Consider the following 15479-nt stretch of genomic DNA (forward strand, 5'->3'; position numbering starts at 1 on the left):
CACCTCATATATGAACAGATATCGTCCATTTATCTATCTTTGCTGTTTCTGTTCTTCACTTTAGGGCATCGACACCAGGTGAACCGCCTGTTTCTACAAAGGTCAGTCTTAAGACCCCAATCCATCGGCCCTCTCCATTCCCATTCGCGACTATCACCACCACCTTGCACCACACTCGGCCTCACTTGGCAAACCTCCAACACAACATGATGACACCTAGTCTATCCATTCTCCGAAACGCACCCATCCTTCCAACGAAACCCCTTGCCCCATTCAATCAACCCCTTTAATCCCATTACGAGCCATCCTTACTACCCCTTTGAGAACCTCAACAATCATCATCATTCTGTGCCCCAAGGACCGCATGTACCAATCGCACCCTTATTATCAACTCGCATCGCATTGCCGTCCAGCAGAAAAAGTCTAGCAGAAGAAAAATCCCTACCTTTCCCTGATACCGGACCTGGCGCCCACACGTGGGGAAACCCGTCGTGGCCCGGGGATGATAGGTTGTGGAATGCTCTTGGCTTTCATTCTCTCCGGGTTTTCTGCACTCACGACGGGCCTATGCGATGTGATGAGAGAACAGGCGTGAGACAGTGTCCTGGTGTATTCTTGTGGAGAGGCTTGGTGCTTTTTAGTCAAGGTTCATCAAATCATTGGGGAAACAGATTTGGCTTCTGGGGACTTTCGGGGTCTGATTTCGGGGGCTGGTTATGGTTTTCCGGACTTTTTGGACATGTCTTCCAAAATGCTGCCGGATCGGATGATTCCTCATGGCCTCGTTATGGGTTGCTGTGGGGGAGAACTCGTGATGGTGGGGGACGGGATGAGGTCAACGGCTTGTCTGATTTCTTTTGAGTTTCCATGGGGGTTTGCTTTGTGGTGATGGTGTTTTCCTTTTGTTCCTCGACCTTTGCTGACATTATGGCGGGCACAGGTTTGATAGCTTTTTGTTTTAGCCAAGTAGCGTGAGGCTCGTAAGTGGGAGTGGACTTTAGTCATAGAACCTGTGTCATGATCATAACAGTGCTTTCATTACTCATTCGTTCTCGTATGCACTTGCAATTCCCAGACTGTCTCTGTCGTCTTCTTGCTTTCCAGTCAGGCCGTCCAACTTCATAATCAATCGGTCTACCGTCCTCGCTCGCCACGGTACAAATTTCTTCCCATTGAGCTCGACACCAGACAAAGTCTCTATGACGCCGGTGACGCCAGGGCCGACCTTGTTATCTCTCTCAACGTCACGGAGCTTGTCGACAACCTCCACCAAGGCACCTTCCATCGCTCCACTTGTGCGATCCATTTCAGCAAGAACCTCCTTCTCATCCTGAGCAAAATTGGAAAAGGCATCCATCACCCCTTCATCCTCTTGAAGATCCAAGCCTTCCCACACAGTCTGAAGACGGGAGAACAGGGCCACAAAATGATCGATTTGTGATAAGAGCTCCTTCAGTATTTCAACGAATTCTGTATTGGCCAGAAACAAGGCAGCTTTCAATGCCTCTAAGTATGCTCGGTGTGCATCGGCCAAAGCTCGAGGATCGCTCGGGGTTCCGAATTTATTTGGACCCGTGCCCGTACTAGTTCGCAGATTGGGTGTCTTTGCTTCTGCGGCTGAGGATGCCGTTCCCGGTCTTGATGATTTCGCAGATGCTAAAGTTTCTGTTCCACTGCTAGTGATCCAAGTGCGAAAGTATTGCCAGCTACTTTGTATCACTTCGCCTTGAAGGTACACCTTCAATTCGTTCGTCATAAACATTGTCTTGCTCGCTGTGATCCAATGGCGCCTTGTTCTTCGATTTCTCCAATCCTCTCTTGCCCTTCGTGATGCCAGTGTCGCCTTGCCAAACTCCGAGGCACTAGCTGGTGGTCCTAAAGGGGTGGGATGGCATCGACGCTGAGTTGAGAGCTTCCACAATGACGAAAGCTGAAGTCCAGCTCTGTGAATGGCTAGTAGATACGCATTTAGTATTGAATAGTCATTAATGTCCTGTGGTGACAAAAATATATGGAGAGGCGAAGACGAAGGGATCGTCAGGCGGAGGAGTGTTGGTGTGGGCAGCAGAGTGGATAAGATATTTGCCCTCGAGTCGCAGCTTTTCAGAGATAGAGATGACTTTGCGAGGTCGAAGACATCGTCGTCAACCTCTTCGTCCCCTCGTGACACTGCCAGTTCGGCAAAGGACCTGCTGACTATTCCACTTAGCTCGACTTCTTTGATAGCCAAATCATCTAAACGCCCCACTTTTCTGATAGGCCGAACACTTGTCTGGGTCTGCTGGCGATTCATCACACGCTCATTGGCATGTGTGATCATTGAGATAGCAAACTCCCCACGATCCAACAGCACATACCGTAGTATGACTTGGAGCAAACGCATCACCAAGGTCACGGGAAGAATCTGAGATAACGCATTCTCAGATATGGATTGATTGATGGCAGTCAAGACACTTTCCAGGAGGGACGGATTGAGAGGGTAAGAGAGAGACTCGAGCAATTTCAAATGATCAGAAAGAAGCGAGGTAGATAGGTCGAGATTTCGTCCGGAAGGTGAGGATGTCGACAGTGCTTGTGTTTGCAGTTGATTCAGAGCACTGCCGATTGATAGCAGTGCATGTGCTGCCCGAGTATTGACAACTTCCGGCAGCAACGTCTTCTCAATCATAAACATGTCCATGGGAGTTGTGAAATTCGGATTTCGATTGATACAAAAGTCATGGGCACCCAAGGGAGGAAGCTTTCCGTATAGGATCCAGACGGCAGCGGCACGCATCCACGTTCTCTCTCCGAGGGCAAGGAGAGCAGTTGCCATTTCAGAAATATCAGCATAGCCTGTATGGATCTCATGCCGCAGTAGATTCAGCGCTGTGGCTCCTGACGGTTTCTGGTCGGGGCGATCACCTTGCTCAAGATGTTTTGCGATGGAAGCAAGCCACTCCAGACGCCTGGACCAGGGAGAGAACTCGCCAACGAGTGTGCTCAAGGGAACAATGCCATGACCGCCGACATAAGTAGCATCCTTTTTCAATATTGACGACTCCACCTCTATGATCTTGTTCATAAACCTGCCAAGGTGAACATTGGATATCGATGCAGCCAATGCACGGCAGACCATCGACTGATGTGAGACAACTATCCTCGCCGTTGTTTCCCTTATCGAAACATGTAGATCTTGCAGATGAGCCAGTGTCTGCAGCATGGCACGTTCTGGTGGAGAGACATAGCTGTTTATATTCTGTCCTTCCGGGCCTTCGGAGTTCCGTACTTGATCCCAGACCGGCGATTGGATGCCTGATAAGGACAGGAGGATTTCATGAAGCATTTCGAGGCTCTGGTCGAAGAAGAATGGACATGCAGACGAGGGCCGGGTTCATGAGACGAGGGATATTCGTGAGGAGACTGACACCAGAGGATCAATCTTCCAATGAGCTCAAAGCGACACATCGATAGTGAAAAGAGGCTACCATATTTTGAAGGACCAGGCTAATGGAGCAATCAACGCGTGTAGAGGAGAGAAGAGGCGCGTTGAAGGGTGGGATTTAATGGCGTGGAAGGGACCGGCATACCGTGAACAAACGGTGAGTGGGAATTTATGGAGATGACAGAGGTAGCATTGTCTCGTTCGATCGCATCACAGTCCTGAATGTTGACATACGGATATTCTATTTCATAGTCGGTCTGTGAGAATCTTCAATGCTACACGTGAAGTACTCGGCCGCAGTCGCATCTGAAATGTTCAGGATGGAGTTCTTCGCGGTTGCCGATGCAGTGCTAATCATGGTGGGCAGGTGGGGTCGGTTGCTAAAGGAAGGTGTGCCGGCGCCAAGAGCGCCAAGAGCGCCAAGAATAGTCTGCCCAGGTCATGTCTGTGCTCCACTGTATTTGAGTAGGGTAGCCCCTAAACTCCACAGTAGAAATCTGCCTAGCCATTCTTAGTCACATGTAGGCTGCATTGCATCACCCACTCACCACTTGGCCTCCTAATACCACCCATTGCTGGCACTGATTTGTCCTCTCAGCCATTTCGCATTCCGTCATCTGCCTTGCACTCCAACAAAGTCCTGCGCTGGTACCTGAACTGCAGTCATTTACACTTCGCGAAACTTCCTTGACTAATAAACCAAGACCACCTTACAAACCGTTGCCTGCGCCCTCTGTCCCTCATAAGCCTTGTCTTCCGGGTCAGATCCCTCTTCTCTCCTCTCTGACACTTGCTCTGCACACCCTCTCCTACTGGTTTCATTGCTACTTTCTCACTCTTGTCTGAAGCGCCGTGTGTTTGCTCTTCGGATTTCCCCTCCTGCATCTTGGTCTTGCGTGAGGCAAGGCCGCTTTCAAGATTTCACCTCACGCCGAAATCCCACACAATATAAAGGCTGGCAGCAAAAGAAAGGCTTCATCTGAGGATATCTCCCGGCCAGAGAAGAAAATCATGACCGACTCCGTCATGGAGGTAGACAACCCTGGGGCTGCTATCCAGCAGCTCCAGAGCGGCGAAATCGATGAATCCCTCTACAGCAGACAGCTCTATGTTCTTGGCCACGAGGCCATGAAGCGTATGGGTTCCTCTAACATCCTTATCGTTGGTTTGAAGGGATTGGGCGTGGAAATCGCAAAGAATATTGCACTTGCTGGTGTCAAGTCTCTTACTTTGTTCGATACACAACCCGTGGCCATCGGCGATCTGTCCTCCCAATTCTTCCTACACCCCGAAGATGTTGGCAAACCCCGAGCAGAGGTGACTGCTCCTCGCGTCGCCGAACTGAACTCTTATACTCCAGTCTCCGTCCACAAGTCTTTTTCATTGACCGACGATCTCACTCAACTCAAACAATACCAAGTTGTCGTCATGACAAACACTCCTCTCAAAGATCAACTCACAATTGCTGAATACGCACATGCAAATGGGATCTATCTCGTCATTGCAGATACATTTGGCCTGTTCGGATATGTTTTCACAGACTTCGGCAAAGATTTCACGGTTGGTGATGTGACCGGGGAAAATCCCATCAGCGGAATCGTTGCCGATATCGATGAGACTGGTCTGGTCTCCGCACTGGATGAGACACGCCATGGTCTGGAGGATGGCGATTACGTGGAATTCGCCGAACTCAAAGGTATAGATGGATTGAATGGAACAGCTCCTCGGAAGATCACGGTGAAAGGACCATATTCGTTTTCCATTGGAGATGTCTCTGGCCTGGGTAAATACCAAGGTGGTGGTCTTTTTGCTCAAGTCAAGATGCCTAAAGTACTCCAATTTCAGTCTTTAGCGGAACAGATCAAGAAGCCGGATTTCTTGATTTCTGATTACGCCAAGTTTGATCACCCTGCACAGCTCCATGTAGGTGTACAGGCTCTGCATGCATTTGCTGAGAACCATAAGGGCACCTTTCCCCGACCACACAATGACCAAGACGCGCAAGAGGTTCTTGAGATTGCTCAGAAACTTGCTAAGGAGAGTTCTGGGGAAGTCGAATTGGACACCAAGCTTATCACTGAATTGAGTTATCAAGCTCAGGGCGATCTCAATCCTACAGCCGCATTCTTTGGTGGTCTGGCAGCCCAGGAAGTTCTCAAGGCAGTGTCCGGAAAATTTACACCGATTGTTCAGTGGCTTTACTTTGACGCACTTGAATCTCTGCCCACGTCTGTTGCTCGAAGTGAAGAACTGTGCAAACCAATCGGATCAAGGTATGATGGCCAAATCGCTGTCTTTGGTACAGAATATCAAGAGAAAATTTCGAATGTCAAGAATTTCCTGGTTGGCTCAGGTGCCATTGGTTGCGAGATGTTGAAGAACTATGCCATGATAGGTCTCGGAACAGGACCCAAAGGACATATCACGGTCACAGATAACGACTCCATCGAGAGGAGCAACCTGAACCGTCAATTCCTCTTCCGAGCCAAAGATGTTGGAAAGCAGAAGAGCGATGCTGCAGCTGCAGCGGTGCAAGCCATGAATCCCGAGCTCAGAGGCAAAATCACCACCCTGACTGACCGAGTTGGCCCTGATTCAGAAGACGTGTTCAACGAGAAGTTCTGGGCAGACCTCGATCTGGTTACTAACGCTCTCGACAATGTGGAGGCCCGTACATATGTCGACCGAAGATGCGTTTTCTTCCAAAAACCACTACTCGAAAGTGGCACACTAGGAACTAAAGCTAATACTCAAGTTGTTCTTCCCCGGCTAACAGAATCTTACTCCAGCTCTCAAGATCCTCCAGAGCAGTCTTTCCCGATGTGTACTCTTCGAAGTTTCCCCAACAAGATTGAGCACACAATTGCCTGGGCTCGAGACTTGTTCCAATCATACTTTGTGGGACCTCCGGAGACCGTCAACTTGTATCTCTCGCAGCCCGACTATATCAATACCACTCTGAGACAACAAGGCAATGAGAAGCAAATTTTGGACAGCCTCAAGGATTTCTTGGTGTCTGACAAGCCCACCGATTTTAATGACTGCATTGCGTGGGCTCGAAATCAATTCGAAAAGCAATATCATAACGCAATTGCGCAATTACTATACAACTTTCCCAAGGATTCCAAGACCTCAAGCGGTGCGGATTTCTGGTCAGGACCCAAACGCGCACCAACCCCGCTCATCTTTGATGCCAACGATGAGACTCACCTTGGCTTTGTGATTGCTGGCGCCCATCTCCATGCATACAACTATGGCATCCAAGCACCCAAACTCAGCAAAGGCGATTACGCAAAAGTACTCGACGGCCTAATCATCCCAGAATTCCGGCCAGACGCCAATGTGAGGATCCAGGCGGATGAGAAGGAACCTGACCCGAACGGGCCACCACCAACATTTGCAGATGACGAGGAGGAGCTGAACAAGATTGTTGCTCAACTGCCGTCGCCCAAGAGTTTACCTGGCTTCCGCCTAACCGTGGTAGAATTTGAGAAAGATGATGATACCAATCATCACATTGATTTCATCACAGCGGCAAGTAATCTTCGAGCGTTGAACTATAACATCGCTGTCGCCGATAGACACAAGACCAAGTTCATCGCTGGCAAGATTATTCCTGCCATCGCAACCACCACAGCATTGGCGACTGGACTAGTCGTTTTCGAACTGTGCAAGATTGTCGATGGAAAGACAGATCTTGAGCAATATAAAAATGGCTTCGTCAATCTCGCGCTGCCATTTTTTGGTTTCAGTGAGCCCATCTCAAGTCCCAAGGGCACTTACCAAGGCAAGAATGGAGAGGTGACTATTGACAAACTCTGGGACCGATTTGAAGTCGACGATATCACCCTTACAGACTTCATCAAACACTTTGATGATCTCGGGTTGAGTGTTACAATGGTCAGCTCTGGCGTCAGTCTCTTGTATGCTAGCTTCTATCCACCTAGTAAGGTCAAGGATCGTTTGCCTCTCAAGATGAGCAAGCTATTGGAGACGATCAGCCGCAAGCCTATCCCGGAGCATCAGAAGAACATCATCTTCGAGATTACTGCTGAGGACACCACTGAGGAGGACGTTGAGATTCCATATGTCATGGTGAAGTACAAGAAATAGAACTGCACGAAGACACAAGCAGGTCGCTTAGCTGGTCTGAGGGTCGTTTAGAAGCTCTCCTGGCACTTTAGAATGCAGCCTACCTAGCGATGATTGTATCATAGATTCTTCTCTTATTCTAGATGTGTACCAAAGATTGCGAAGGATATTCCGAGGCATATGCCCGCCAGACACACAAGCAAGGGCCACATGAATCAAATACGGGTTTCAAATCCCTATCTATCTACTGAGCTCCCTATTCCACTATCTGTAGTCCTTGGTACTTGTAGACTGGTTCCCACGGGCCACAATCCTTCTTCTCCGCCACCACAACGGGAAAGCCCCCTTCAGCGACTGGTTGACTAATTGATGCAGGTTTAGTCATCACAGCAACGTCAAAGCCAAAAACCCTCTTCGTAAGTAGTTAGTGACTTGATGACGTTCGTAATGATTAGCTCACATGCATGCTTCAGAGAACCTCCTCCCCATCAACCACACATGCCAGTCGGCCACGTTCCGCACTGATTTCTTGCATATATATCTATTCGGCCACAGCTTCAAGCTAGAATCTCAGCTCATTACTGATCTACCGATTGTTCATGTCAAATTCCCTTGCTCGTCTCCGCACTCATCTGGCTCACATAACAAGCTCGATCAATCCTTCATCAGCACTCCCAAAAGCAGCTACAGCCACAGCCTCATTCTTCGCGATGTCGGTACGCAAACCCGTCTCAATTGTTGTCTTCAGCCTCGTCCTATTAGCTTCACTTTTCTTCAAAGGCCCCTGGCTGACCCAGTCCACACAGGATAAGACGAGCGCGATTACTGACTGGGTCAAGCCCGGCGATAAAAGTGGCGAGTTCAAGCGCCAACAATCCGTGTTCAGGAACTTCATCTCGAAAGATCCGAATTCGGAATTCCCAGCGGAAAAGGGCCGGTATCATTTATATGTCAGCTATGCTTGCCCGTGGGGTATGTCATAGCATCCATTTGATCCATCCTGAACGGCTTCTGATTGGACTCTGCTACAGCACATAGAACGCTCATTGTGAGAAAATTGAAGGGCTTGGAGGATATCATTCCATTCACCAGTGTGCATTGGCACATGGCCGAGAAAGGTACTAGAAATCTATGCCCCTCTAACAAAGTGTCTTGTTACATCACTAATCTCCCCGCCCCCCAAAGGCTGGCGCTTCGCCACATCGGACGAAAAACTTCCTGGTGAGAACTCTGGCCCAGACCCACTACACCCGGATTTCACACATCTCCGAGACCTCTACTTCGCCGCCAACCCGGACTACGAAGGGCGCTTCACGGTCCCCACACTCTGGGACAAGAAGAAGAACACGATCGTGAGCAACGAATCTTCCGAAATCATCCGCATGTTCTACACGGAATTCGACGACCTGATCGAGGACAAATACAAAAACATCGTCCTGTACCCCAAAGACCTCCAATCCAAAATCGAAGAAACCAACTCCTGGACCTACGACGACATCAACAACGGCGTGTACAAGTCCGGCTTCGCCACCTCACAAGAAGCATACGAGAAGAACGTCAAACAGCTCTTCAAATCGCTCGACCGCGCTGAGGCCGACCTGGGCAAATCGTCTGGACCGTTCTACTTCGGCGACAAAGTCACCGAGGCCGACGTTCGCCTTTTCACGACCATTATTCGGTTTGACCCCGTATACGTTCAGCACTTCAAGTGCAACATCAGAGATATTCGCAGTGGCTACCCTAACTTGCATAAGTGGGTGCGCAATCTCTACTGGAATGAACCGGCATTTGGAGAGACCACCCAGTTCGAGCATATCAAGGGCCATTACACCAAGAGCCATAAGCAGATCAACCCTTTCGGCATTACGCCTGTCGGCCCCGTCCCGGATATCTTGAAGGTCGATGAGGAGGTGAATGCTGCCAAGAAGTAGTAGTAGGCTAGCTATGCACTATTCAGATTTGTAGGGTTGAGCAAATTCCAACCACGAAGCTGATTATGAGGTGCGCAACATCCTTTTGAACCCGTAGATGCTACAAGTCGACAGTATATGTCCTTGTGCCCGTGTGTGGCCGAGCCACCTCATCTCAACAGGTAACATTAATCTAGTCCTGAGCTCCCATGGCTCTACGTATCCCATCATGTCCTCGAACCCCGTTCCAAGGCCTTGACTTGCCGGAACTTGTCATACACAATAAAATAAAAACATCCTTCATCTACTGCACGGGACCTCTGACTCTGAGCGCCCTTCTGTCCCATTTCCTTCCTTCCGTGCACGTGATACCAATGTTTTCCCTCAATCAATCTCATTCGCTGTTGTCGTAAATGTCGTGTATTATATAGTGGTGATGTTTATGTCGGGAAGATCAGTTGTAAAACCCTGGATTCATCTCTAGGGACTCGTCGTTGTTGAGTTGTCAGCTTTATAGTCGATGAGTGTCTCGAGAGCGTCTTGTAAGCTTATTCCTCGAGTCAGCACAAAGGTCGAGCCACGCACCGTTGAAGTTAGGTGCTCCTTGAGGGATGGCCGCTGTGAGTGTCGGGCTTGAGGATGGCCTTGAGGATGGCCTTGAGGAGGAGGTCGAGGATGAAGATGATAATGATGCTGTAGTTGTCGAGGTTGAAGGTGAGGTTGACGGTTGTCTGCGGTGTGATGGTGGTGATTGGGTCACAACCTTCTCCCCATTGGCACTGGCTCTGGTCCGAGTGTCCCAGAACTCCTCTCTCAACTCCACACGCTGGATTTGGTCGACCCGAGGGAGACTTCCACCATGGACAGCCCGGAACTCCATCATCTGCTGGGCTGCTTTCATCGTATCAATGAAGTTTTTTCCGACCACTTCGTCATAGTCCGGGTGCTTGCCGCTTCGTAGGATTATCCACAGGCGCCAACACATAGGGTCAAAAAAGGGGGGGATGTCTGAGGCGTCCGAGGCCTTGACTTTCATGATCGTCTGTGGCTGGCATCCACTCCAGCAGCAGACCTGGTTGAGGTCGAGATTACCCAACGCTTTGGCCCCGGTGTAGGGTGTGTATCCATTATCGTATTTTATGTCTGGGGTTCCTCCAAATGCCCATCGTTTCCAGGCGAGTCCGAGTTCTGCTGTAGGGTCACTTTTCTTGTAAAGTGGCTCTTCCTGTGGGGCGGCCATTCCTGTACCAAGTTCTCTCTGCCATCTGAATCTGTAACACAGATGGACGATCTCGTGTGGAATCGTCGTTGCTAGGATGTAAAGCGTCCTTTGGACTGTCTCTGTTGACCACTTGTTGTATGAGGGGTGGGTGAAGAACTTGTGAAATTGATGGTTGAGCTGTAGAGCGCACATCCTGACTTTATCGTAGGCGTCGTGGGAGATATTAGTGCCATTCTCTGTGTGCTGCCCGTAGTGTAGTGTTGCGTGGCCGTCATGTTCATCTTTATGTCAGCCTGTAAACATCTGGAAGCTACTGATATTGCCTAAAACTTTAGAGATCCAGTTGTGCTTTTGTTCATAGGAAGTCTCGAGATCGTGGATAGAGTAGATCTTGTTGCCTTCGGAGTGGATTTCATGATTCCAGGTGTTGTCGAAAAAGTCTGCGCTGTTCCAAATGAATCTTGACGCTAGGACGAGGGCTGGTCGAATTCTTTTGTAAAAGAGGTCGTCGATGATGAATTTCGGGTCGGTGAGCCATGTTTCTAGTGGTCTTTCAAGCCCATCCACCAAACTAAGTTTGCAGAAATTTGCCTTTCTGAGAATCTGCATGATGAACTCCTGTCCTGGACAATATTGGGTGCTGATGAAATCGTTATGATGCTGCTCGAAAAATCTTATCATCCAAGGAGTAGGCAGGCTTCGGGCGTCGTCGGTAGTAGTGCTCGACATGGTTGAAATCTGGTCCTGCAAAGTCAAACATGAGATCAGCTAGGGTATAATCAAGCTGCTTGAGCTGGAAGAGCTGCAGCCACATAAAGCAATGACTAGGCTATCATATATACATACTGATAAACTGGAAGACATTCTGACGCAAGGTGGTGCTTGGCTGTCAGATGCGGCCAGATGCCGATGAATCAGAAGATAAGTTGTCGAAGAAGGTAGAATTCAAAGATTTATTGGATATTTTGCAGATGGCTGAAAGTGGAACAAAGAAATATGGCCTTGTGTCGAGGCAGTCAGGAGAGAGTGGGGCAAGCACCTTATATATGGGCTGGACTCATGCAACAGCGTAGCAATCCTGGCGCGTGTCGACTCGCATGACTCATATTCGATGCGCGTACTTCAGAAGAACGACTGTTAGAACCAGAGGCCTGGGATGTGTTGTTGGTGGGTTTCCAATCGTAAATGTATGTATAGTCATGGGGCACAAATGCGCAAGAACCCGCACAGATCGTCGCACATTCCATTGAGATTTTTACCTAATTTCAACTGCGTCTAGTTGCTTAGCCAGAAAATTTCGTCTTCTTCCTTACCTCTTGTACTTGAGAAATTTGCAATGTGGTGCAGCCCTTAGCTGGTTGAAATGCCAAAACGCAACAACACGCGGTCTGCCTACGATGTTCAACTTGGCCCAGTGAGAGTATGACATTCCCCACCTCGATCAGGGATCATAGTCTCTTGAGCCTCTCATTTTCTTGAGAGTGTATTGTTGGGTCTCTTCGGTTTACAAGGGTGGTGCGGCGGTGCCATCTTCCCCAAGGAAATTCATTCTCACACATGGCTACATTGTCGCCACGCGACAAACGTCAAGGAAGGTAGGATCTGCGTGGAGAATCATTTGCTTTTGAGTCACTGTGCTCTTAGCCTTGACGGCACGCAAAAGCTGCCAACTAAGTATACGAGCGCCCACAATCGCTGAACTTACATGGCATCTGTAGATCAAGAAGAAATTCTGCACTTTGTCCTGGATGGAACTCTGGGAAGGTTTCACTGAACGAGCTTGTTGTGAGATCCTGATGACCGATTTCATACTTATTTCTAAGCCGTGCCCTGTCAAACTAATGAGCAAGATGGGACGGAAGGTGCAGGTCCACGAACAAAAAGTGAGATCTCATAAGTGATTCACTTAAGAACTATTTCTGAATTAGGCGCGAGGTAGGAGTGGCTACCTCCTCGATTAATATAATATTGATAGATATACGCTACTTACGAGATCGATTAATAAATACTCATTTTGGTTTTATTGTAATCTTTAACGTATCTTTGTTTCTTCAAGTGTATTATTAATCTCAATATAAATTTAGGAATTTGAAAAATCCTTGGAATCATAACCACGTGGCTACGCCTGTACATAGGCTCTGTAGATTCGCGGCGACTACCATTGCCTTGCTTTAAAGGGGGGAAACAATGTATAACACTAACAGGATTGTTCTTTACGTGAGCTTAAATTTCAGCGTATCTCGCCACAGCAATTAGAACGACATCTGTTACCTCGTTCGAGGAGGATTGACGACCAGCTGCAAAAAGGGTCAAGGGTGACATCCGGAGCTCTTAGATTTGTTCACCGAACTGCAGAAGTACTCTCAGCTCCCCCAAGATGCTGATCCACATCTCAACGGGCCGATTTCTTTAACGTCTTCCCTGTTGAATTGGTTGCTATTTCCCGTGCTCGGCATCAAGGCCGTGGAATTCTCGTGTGGCTCAGTCACCCCCGGTGGGGTAGGTGCTAGACCATTCAGCATTCTCTCAGATATCCCTCCATTGATATTAGTTAGATGAACCCTCTTGGCCTGTACATTCCACAAAACCCTTTGAGATTAAAATGGCACACCTCGTGGATGCGACAAAAACAGTCCTGGGGAGAATTTCTCCTACTGCTCTTCTCCTCATTGTTGCGGCCCTCGCTTTAGGGCAAGTCCTCAGCGCTCGGTACCTGACCCCATTACGAAAGATCCCTGGTCCCTGGCTGGCAAGCGTTACGAAATTATGGAAAGTCCACAAAACCCTCCAAGAGCATATGGAGTGGGAGAACATCAGACTGCATCAGAAATATGGTAAGCTACCAGAAAATTGGCGTCTGCGTTCTGCTGCAATTCTAACCGACGGGATAAATTAGGCCCAATTGTCCGAATCGGCCCCACTGAGGTGAGCATCGACGATCCTGAGGAAAGCCTCAGAATTATCTATGGTCCTGGATCCCGGTATAGAAAGGTCTGCAAGCTCTGCGGTAACGCTTGCTCCGGCCCTGTTTCTTGGGCTAATAGTTAGCGCGTTCCCGCAGGCACGCTGGTATGAAGCATCCGATCCGCCAGGCGCTCACTCTTTATTCACCGATTCCAACATTCAGCGCCATGCCCACGATCGCCGAATGGTGTCCGCCGCATTTTCCATGACTGCAGTCATGGAGATGGAGGATTTTATCAGCGATTGTGTGACTATGTTTGAGACTCGGTTGGGAGAGTTCGCAGACAAAAAGAAGCCCATCGACATGGCCCACTGGCTACAATGCTATGCCTTTGACGTTATCGGGGAAGTCACGGTACCTAGCTAACTCTCTCAGCTCCACCTACCTCAGTTGCCACTAACATGGCTCAGTTTGCGAGACGGTTTGGCTTCCTTGAGAAAGGCGAAGATGTGGGCGACATCATGAAGACCTTGGATGGCTTTCTCTCCTACTCTGCTAAGATGGGGACAATTCCAGAGCTACATGGACCTTACACTTCAGTGATGTCGTATCTTTTCCCGGGCAGCGATCCTTTCAGAAGTCTGAAAGAGGTATGTGATCTATATGCTCGCGGTCATTTCCAGCATCAACCAATTTTGTATTTCTCAAGGCGATTATCTTTCTGGCCGTCCCCATGGCACTCAGGCTTTTACTGAAAGACCGCTATAGTTCAGCAGAGTTAGTGTGGAGAGTCGCGTGAAAGATGGGGCTCAGCACCCAGACTTCTTGTCCCGATTCATTCAGGCCCACAACCAGAAGCCGAACGATTTTCCAATGAGAGAAGTCTACAAGATGTGTATGGTGCTTGTGTATGTAGATTCTTCCTGAAAACCCAGGAACCAAGTTACTGACGACGCTCTCACCAGGGGAGCCGGATCCGACACAACTGCGATCGCTTTGCGCGCGATCGTCTACTTTCTGTGCATGAACCCTGAGAAGCTTGCCAAGTTGCGGAGCGAGATCGACGAGGCGGACCGAACAAGCAGACTTTCGGCGGTAATCAAGTACAGGGAAGCCTTAAAGTTGCCTTATCTTCAAGCAGTACTAAAGGAAGCCATGAGGTTGCATCCATCGACCGGGTTTACTTTGGCAAGAGTAGTGCCAGAGGGCGGAACAGTGTTGCTCGGGTATGATCTACCAGAAGGAGTAAGTGCCGTCTCGACTTTGTTGTTTCTCTCTCAAAGTACGCTCCTTTTGCTAATTCGGCCCTTTGTCTTGAGACCACCGTCGGTATCAACTCCTGGGTAGCACATCGAAACGAGAATGTTTTCGGCAGCGATGTCGAATCTTTCATCCCTGAGCGATGGCTTGTGTCACAGGAATCAGTCAGGAAGATGGACCGCTATTTTCTCGAGGTAAGGTTTTGCTTCACCTCTGTGTTTCTTCCTTTTGGCAATCAAACTCTGGAAGCTGTAAAGGCTAACCCATAGCACACAGTTTGGTCTTGGGGCACGCACGTGCTTGGGGAAGAACATCAGCCTCATGGAGATGTCCAAGGTGATACCGCAGATAATCCGCGCCTTTGAGATCGAGCTTGTGAATCCTGAAGAGGCATGGAAGACGACGAATTGGTGGCTTGTGAAGCAAGCGGCTATGGATTGCTTCATCAAACGGAGAGTGAAGAACTGAGGAGTAACAAAAAGTATGCGGGAAGGGATCGTACTTACTGCTACTTGATCTGACCGTCTAGACGTTGTCAACGAAACTTGACACAAGACAAAGTAGAAACAGGGAAAGAGAGCAAAAAAGGCAATTGAGAAAAGAATAGAAAAGAGTACGTTGATATGGCTTCTCTATGATACTATACTATAGCAAATTCCTTTCCAA

The 15479-nt window shown here is 48.8% G+C and overlaps 5 protein-coding genes across 5 annotated transcripts; 3 read left to right on the forward strand and 2 right to left on the reverse strand.

Annotated features, from left to right (window-relative positions):
• Positions 1-1042: 1042 nt before the first annotated feature.
• Positions 1043-3325, reverse strand: A1O9_08467 (uncharacterized protein; the record flags this gene model as incomplete). The annotated part of the gene is made up of 1 exon (XM_013402853.1): positions 1043-3325. The coding sequence occupies one exon, from the start codon at positions 3323-3325 to the stop codon at positions 1043-1045; it is 2283 nt and encodes a 760-aa protein (XP_013258307.1).
• A 1110-nt stretch (positions 3326-4435) lies between these two features.
• Positions 4436-7537, forward strand: A1O9_08468 (ubiquitin-activating enzyme E1; the record flags this gene model as incomplete). Its single annotated transcript, XM_013402854.1, has 1 exon — positions 4436-7537. The coding sequence occupies one exon, from the start codon at positions 4436-4438 to the stop codon at positions 7535-7537; it is 3102 nt and encodes a 1033-aa protein (XP_013258308.1).
• Positions 7538-8226: 689 nt separating this feature from the next.
• Positions 8227-9447, forward strand: A1O9_08469 (ubiquitin-activating enzyme E1; the record flags this gene model as incomplete). Its single annotated transcript, XM_013402855.1, has 3 exons — positions 8227-8488; positions 8548-8634; positions 8702-9447. The coding sequence occupies 3 exons, from the start codon at positions 8227-8229 to the stop codon at positions 9445-9447; spliced, it is 1095 nt and encodes a 364-aa protein (XP_013258309.1).
• A 490-nt stretch (positions 9448-9937) lies between these two features.
• On the reverse strand, positions 9938-11377 carry A1O9_08470 (uncharacterized protein; the record flags this gene model as incomplete). Its single annotated transcript, XM_013402856.1, has 2 exons — positions 9938-10929; positions 10963-11377. 2 exons carry the CDS (start codon positions 11375-11377, stop codon positions 9938-9940), a joined length of 1407 nt encoding a protein of 468 aa, XP_013258310.1.
• Positions 11378-13250: 1873 nt separating this feature from the next.
• Positions 13251-15281, forward strand: A1O9_08471 (uncharacterized protein; the record flags this gene model as incomplete). Its single annotated transcript, XM_013402857.1, has 8 exons — positions 13251-13482; positions 13545-13639; positions 13710-13967; positions 14024-14250; positions 14336-14461; positions 14519-14798; positions 14873-15007; positions 15090-15281. The coding sequence occupies 8 exons, from the start codon at positions 13251-13253 to the stop codon at positions 15279-15281; spliced, it is 1545 nt and encodes a 514-aa protein (XP_013258311.1).
• Between the last annotated feature and the right edge of the window lie 198 nt (positions 15282-15479).

The sequence above is a fragment of the Exophiala aquamarina genome (assembly GCF_000709125.1).
Source record: "Exophiala aquamarina CBS 119918 chromosome Unknown aczIA-supercont1.7, whole genome shotgun sequence".
Lineage (NCBI taxonomy): Eukaryota > Fungi > Ascomycota > Eurotiomycetes > Chaetothyriales > Herpotrichiellaceae > Exophiala > Exophiala aquamarina.